The 6783-nt window shown below is 39.1% G+C and overlaps 1 protein-coding gene and 1 pseudogene across 1 annotated transcript in view; both read left to right on the top strand.

The window, feature by feature from the left end:
- The window catches only part of LOC105177750 (proline-rich receptor-like protein kinase PERK8), a 5348-nt gene extending 4641 nt beyond the window's left edge, over positions 1 to 707 (top strand). The window contains exons 7-8 of the mRNA XM_011100994.2: positions 17 to 178; positions 276 to 707. Coding sequence (XP_011099296.1) covers positions 17 to 178; positions 276 to 461 — 348 coding nt within the window. The 3' untranslated portion in view covers positions 462 to 707. The remainder of the gene's footprint in view (positions 1 to 16; positions 179 to 275) is intronic.
- On the top strand, positions 872 to 5672 carry LOC105177746 (annotated as a pseudogene).

The raw sequence follows: 6783 nt of genomic DNA, 5'->3' as shown, positions 1-6783 counted from the left end.
GCTGCATCTGCTGCAGGCTCGACCATTGCTCACCCAAGCACTCGAGAAAGAAGATTTTGGAGATCTGGTTGATCCTAAGTTGGGAAGCAACTTTGTTCCAAATGAAATGTTCAGGATGATTGAAGCAGCCGCAGCTTGTGTGCGTCATTTAGCTTCTAAAAGGCCACGAATGAGTCAGGCAAGTTTCACCTGAATGCTCCTCCAACTTTATGCATTTCAACACCTCTCCCATTACATAACATCGTTTTTTTGTCCATGCTTCCGTCATTTTCCAGGTAGTGAGAGCTTTAGATTCAATGGATGAATTAGCAGATCTGAACAACGGTGTAAAACCTGGGCAGAGTGGGATTTTCAGTTCAAGGGAACATTCTGCCCAAATCAGAATGTTTCAGAGGATGGCATTTGGAAGTCAAGATTACAGTTCAGATTACTTTAACTCTCAAAGCAGCTTGAGGAGTTGATGGATTACTCCCTTGCACTTTGCATCCGATGGCGACGAGCTGAGCCTCGTAGTTCTTGTGAGTTTGATGCTATGGATGCAGGCTGTTTTTCTCAATTTTCCAATTAATTTTTTAGAGTTCCATGTGGGAACTTTCCTTTGTAAGTACTACACTATATGCATCTTTGTACAATGATTGTACTCAATATTTTTTTGGATGTAAATGGCCACCCAAGTTAGTTCAATCTCATCCTCATTCTTTCTATTATAACTTGTGTATTTCATGTCAATTGTATCGTTCTGAGAAACTTTCTGTAAGCACGTATAATTATAAAATACCATCTCATTAACCAATTCAAATATATTTTTAATTATTAAAAAAAAATACATATATTTCCAATAAAAATGAAAAAATAAACACAGGATGAGGCCCCTATTAGAAACACCTTCACCCGCAATTCCCAAGATAAGAGCGAACAAGAAAGCCGCAGGAATTAGGGCTTAGGGTTTCGTGTAAATACCTAAATTGTAACGTCACCGCAGTGATTTGTTGAGCGACGATTTTACGTCGAACTGGAGAAAACGGTGAGAGTAAAACTAAAATATGGAGTATAAATAAAATAACAAAAAAGAGAAGGAAGGTAAATTCTGGTATAGTGGGAAGAAAATTACGGCTATACTTACTTGAGATTAATTTATTCCTGATCTAGATATAATAGTTGAAGAAGAGCTTATAGACTCAAAATTCAACTAGCCAATTTCTTGTCAATTCCCCAAGAGAAGAGAGAGTATCGGGTGATCGAGAAATCATGGGAGGCGGAGATGGTGATGATCCGCAGAAGTTGAAGCGGGTGGCGGCGGCAGCGTACGATTACGATAACGACCCACGGTGGGCGGAGTACTGGTCAAACGTCACTGGTCTGGTCAAACGTCCTCATCCCGCCACACATGGCCTCCCGCAGCGACGTCGTCAACCACTTCAAGCACAAGTTCTACCAGCGTTACATCGTATTATTTGTTTAACTTCTACTCTTCATTTTCTTGCGAGTTAATTGAATATGATACTTGTGTTTTGGTAATTCTTATAAATTTATTGGAATCCGGCTATGACCTATGGAATTAATCTTGTCATGGTTTCTCTTTCTAGCTGAATCTTAATGGTTTCGTCCAAGACTTTGAAGCTTGTAGTTTGGGACTATATACAGAATTTATATTGTCTTTTCCCCCAACCTTATCTTTCTGTTTTCAAGAGAAGAATTTAATATATGAACTGTGGGTGTAATAGTTGCCAACTTGATCCTTTCTTCATTCCTTTAGTTTATCTGTTCTAAGCTGAAGCGGAAATATTTGGATATATGCTTCAGTTCGGGGTCAATTCCTTTGTGGAGTCTAATCTAAATGCCTTCCAAATTTGGGGATTTGAATTTTTTCTTTACTGTTTTCTTTGGATTGTAGAAACCCTACATTTCTTTGTATTTTAATGTGTTGGCTGTTAAATGAAATCTGGACAAAACATAAAGCTGACATTTTTAGAATTTGTGGAGAGTGATGAATAGATATGTGGTTATCTATACTTAGCTGTCTATGGACATAACAATGTAGGTTAGGAGTAATCATAAATGTTAATTGCATATTGCTTTTCCTCAATGCTTCTCCTTGAGGAATCTTTATTTTAGCTAATTTTTGGTGTTCTACTATTCAGGATCGTGATCTGATTGTCGAGCCAATAGGTATTAACAGTATATCCCAGCCAACAAGAACATCGACTCCACCAACACAATCTTCATCATCTACTTCTAATAGTAATACACGCCAGCGGAGTTCAGGTCTAAAATTTTAGCTTTTGGCATTAGCCAAGGATGTGAAAATGAATAATTTCTCTCTAACTATTATGGCATCTAATATATCCTTGCCTTTTGTGTTCTTTTAGTAGCTAGACATTCTTCAACTTAAATTGAATGAAAATGCATTTTGTAGGGTCCTCAAGTAGAGCATCAGGGGCATCAACAGCTCCACCTCCAACATCACTGCGCTGGGATCGACAAACCATTCAATTTTCTGTCAATGCTTGGGTATGCTGTTTCACTGGGTGCAAATTAAGCAGAATTTTTTAGACAGATTTGAGAATGATGAGTATTATGTCAGGTCTGCTCTGTATTAGGCTAACTGTTTTTCTCTTTATGCATCCTTTTTTTTTTTTTTTGAACTTTTATGCATGTTGGTTGAATTTAGGATCTGTGAAATGATTTCATGTTTGCCCTGTGTAGAATGGTCTGTAATTGCAAAGATGAAGAGGTGTGGATTAAGATTTCTGTGACACATTGTTTCCCCCGGGTGGTTACTTTGAGTGTGAAATCCGAGCATGAGAAAATGCACACATGTGTTGACTTGGGAGTACTTATTATTGCTATTTCCTTCTTGTTGAGTTACAAAGTCTGCTCCCTTATTTTCTTTATCTGTGTAGAATTGTGTTATCTCTAAGTTGGTGGTGTTGAGTAATGATTGTGGAATATTTTGTTGTTAGGACATTTACGTTTTTTTTTTTTTTTTGTTTCTTTTCTGGCAGGTGTTTCTAGTGGCAGTCCTTGCAATTTTGCCAGTTGTGCCAAAAAATCTCTCGTATCGGGCATATCGCCTTTCTTTCTTGGGGACTGCATGTTCTTCTCTGTATTCTTTGTATTCGTTATATGGGGTACAGCTCTAGTTTAATTACATAATTTGTTCTATTGCAAAATTTACCTTCTATTTGTTTATATAACCAACAATTGTCTGCAGAAACCTAGGGCATGGAACTTGCAGGCTTTGCAAGTTTGGTTTCAGTCAGTTTTAGTTACCAAAGATTTTATCTACTCAATGTACTGCCTTTCTTTTGTCACTTCACATCTGTGCCTCAAATGTGAGTATGACTCAATTATTGATTTTTATTGTCTCTGTTTGCTTGATATATGTGTCCTCTCTACAAAGTGCATAAGTTCCTTATTTTGATTCTTGGTAGTTGCTTTAATCCCTATAATGTGTCGGGCCCTTGAGCGTGTTGCAAAGTTCCTGAGGCGTAACTTTAGCAGATCCACCCTGTACAGGTGAGAACCCTGCATCTTGAATGCTTCAAATATTTAACCTGTGATTTTTTTAGTGATATTGTCTCTGACATGGAGTCTTGTATTGGATGGAAACAACTATTGCATCCTGTGATTTCTTTCTATAGTATGTTTGAGCTATACTTTACTGCACTTTCCCATCTCAGAGGTCAATGACTCCTGGTCGACTCATTTTCAATTTTTGAGATTTTTCCATTGATGTATATGCATTAGGATGTCCATTGTATTTCAAGTCTGTGATTTGAGTTGTTAAGTTAGTTGTATTACATTGAAAAGGACATCCACGGAAATATTGGGGGTGGGAGCCACCATGAGTGTGGAAAGCGATAGGTATGATCATTTCTTGGTCAAGCTCCACCTGGACTGTGGCTAAAAGGTATACTTTTTTATTCTGGTATTCTGACCGTGTACAATCTCATACAGATGGGGTCCAGCTATGAATATATTAACTTTGTAGCTTGAGTACTATTGAGTGTTTATGAAAGAGTAATTTGAGTTGAACTCGGGAGTTTTATCCATGAAACTTAAGCAGCAATTTGAATAATATTTTAGGAAAGACAAAGCATTTAATACCAAGTCCAGACTCCAATACCTTTGCCTACTAATCACTGATACATGTAACATGATATTGGTATTCGTTTAAGACTCCCAAAGTGGGGGTAAGATTGAACCGAAACAATGTTTGAGGAGTTGAGCTGAAAATTTCTGAAGCAAATTGCATTCAATTTGATTTTGTTCTTGCACTTACATCTTTTCTTTTCAGGATAGTGTTGACAGCCTGATTTGATTTTCTCTTTCGATCTGTAGCCTCTTCACTTTTTTATGGTGGTGTTCTGCAGGAAGTACTTGGAAGAGACTTGTGTTTGGGTAGAGTCAAATACAACCACTTTTAGCATTCTGTCCTCTCAAGCTGAGATTGGAATTGGATTCCTTCTCATTATATCTCTCTTTTCGTTAGTATCTCGACTCATTTCCCCTCTTGATACACTTAGTTTCATATGTATGTTGCTTTTGTATCTGGAAAGGTTACCAAAAGCTTCACTTATTAACATATCTTATTTCTCCTTACAATTTAAACATGCAGGCCGCAGCGCAATATTATACAAGCATTTATGTACTGGCAGGTGTGTTCACCTTTTATTTGGAGCTTCAGTTTGATAATTTTCAGTAATGTGATAATTATTTCGTGCTTACAGAAACTTTTAGTAGTTCATCTCAACTGAAGAGAATAACTTGGATGTCAAGAATAATTTTGTGTTGATTTCTTTATTCACTTGTTACTTCTTATCTATGTTTCTGTTGCTGTTGATGTTGGGAAGTTTCACATTATCAAGGTGATAAAGTTTAACCTTAATTGGTATGATTACTTGGTCTATTTGCCGAATCAACTTTCAACTTGGTCATATTTGTGGAGGCTGAGTCTAACTTTAGGTGTACTTGAGCTTTAGGCCAAAAAGTAGCGCTTCTCTTGTCCAACCACAGTTAAATTCCTGTTTCTTTGTTTCTGCACATGTAAAGCATTCACCATTTTTGGATGGATGGGTTTTGTTTTGCTTTTGGAGCCATTTCTATGTTAGTCTGTCAGTCGATACTTTTGGATGTTCTTTGGTAGGAATTCTATTGATTAACTAGAGTTATATCTGCACAAACTAAAGTCCGTATTGTGTTTGAATTCTTCTTTGTTAGCTTTTGAAGCTCATGTACCATGCTCCTGCTACTGCTGGGTACCATCAAAGTGCGTGGGCTAGGATTGGGCGGACCGTGAATCCATTAATCCAGCGCTATGCTCCATTTTTGAACACTCCCATTTCTTCAATACAGAGATGGTGGTTTAGGTGAAAAGTCTCTACAACAGGCAATAGGCAGAAGAGAAAGAAAAAAGGTTAAATGTGACTTGTAATATCCATTTGGGAAAGAAGAGAGGCCCATGACTTGATATATGATTATAAGACATTGGGACTAATCAGGTTTATCACTTTCCTAATAATCATTTAGTAGCTGGGTCTGAAGCTCAAGGACCTCCTGTATTCACTGAATGGAGTTGGCTAGAAGGGATTGCCTTCCACTTTTCCTGGAGGTTATATTTTTCAACTTCAAAATTTTACGCATGAAGTCGCTTAACAAAGTTCGAAAAAGCGTGAATCCAGTTCATTTTATTGGGTCTGATCTCAAACAACCAACGGTTTTAATTTCTAGTATTTCCCTTGACATGCTATGGGGGCCAGTATTTGCTCTTTACTAGCGGTCTGCTGCTTAATGTTGTCCCAATTTAGGCTTCAAAATGTGTCACAAAGTGATATTCCTTTAAAGATTTTACTTGGTAGTCTTTCAATTCAATTCCTCTTCGGTTTTCTCAGTCTCGGAAGGTCATGTGAAACAAACTTAAAATTGAATTTGACCTTGTCTCACGAGGCGCCTATCACACAGCGCGTCGTGTGGCTAGTAGTCCGCTGACTACGTCCGCCAATACCTCCGCTCGGCACAAATGCAGCGCGCCGAATATATCAGAGTCGGGAGGAACAAATCACAAAACAGTAAATTGCGCACGCGGATTCAGAAAACCAAATTGCATTGAACTGAAAATGCGTATACAATGATCAACGATGCTAGAGCAAGGGGATCGCCTTGAGGGGGACTCTAACACGTCACTAAACCAAGCTTCTTGAACTCATTCCCCCCTATAATAGGCTTAAAAAAATAAATCCTATTGCCTACACTAGACACTAGGAAAGCTGAAATTTGCAACTCAAGAGGCGTAACGTCCCCTTGAGGAATCTAAACAACATAAAGCAAATAACAAAGCAGTAACAAAGCAATAAAAGGCCTACACCTAAGACTCTAACACAGTTGGGTGTCCGTCGTCTGTCGATGAAGGCTGAGTGGTCGGCCATGTAGAACGGTTGAGTGGCCGAAGTGCGCGTCACGGGGGCCTAGTGTGCGGGCAGCCCGTGACATTCTCCCCCACCTGAGATAGCGACGTCCCCGGCGCTACGGAAGCACGGTACGCTTCGACAAGGGGTAGAAACGCCTTTAGGTTCGTCACTCGCTCCCAAGTGTTCTCCTCGCTGCTGCATCCCCTCCATTTCACCAAGTACTCTGTGTGGTCTTTCTTCGCGGTACTCGTCACTCGGTGATCTAGGATCGCTTCAGCCACCTTCTCCTTCATCTTCTTCAATTCGAGTTGTGGGCGGCTGGGTTGATTGCGGGTATCGTCTTCCCTGTCTGCTGAGTACTTCTTCAATTGGC

Source organism: Sesamum indicum, linkage group LG15 (assembly GCF_000512975.1).
Source record: "Sesamum indicum cultivar Zhongzhi No. 13 linkage group LG15, S_indicum_v1.0, whole genome shotgun sequence".
Taxonomy (NCBI): domain Eukaryota; kingdom Viridiplantae; phylum Streptophyta; class Magnoliopsida; order Lamiales; family Pedaliaceae; genus Sesamum; species Sesamum indicum.
The sequence above is the reverse complement of the archived record's forward strand: the minus strand, read 5'-3'. Positions and strand labels throughout refer to the sequence as shown.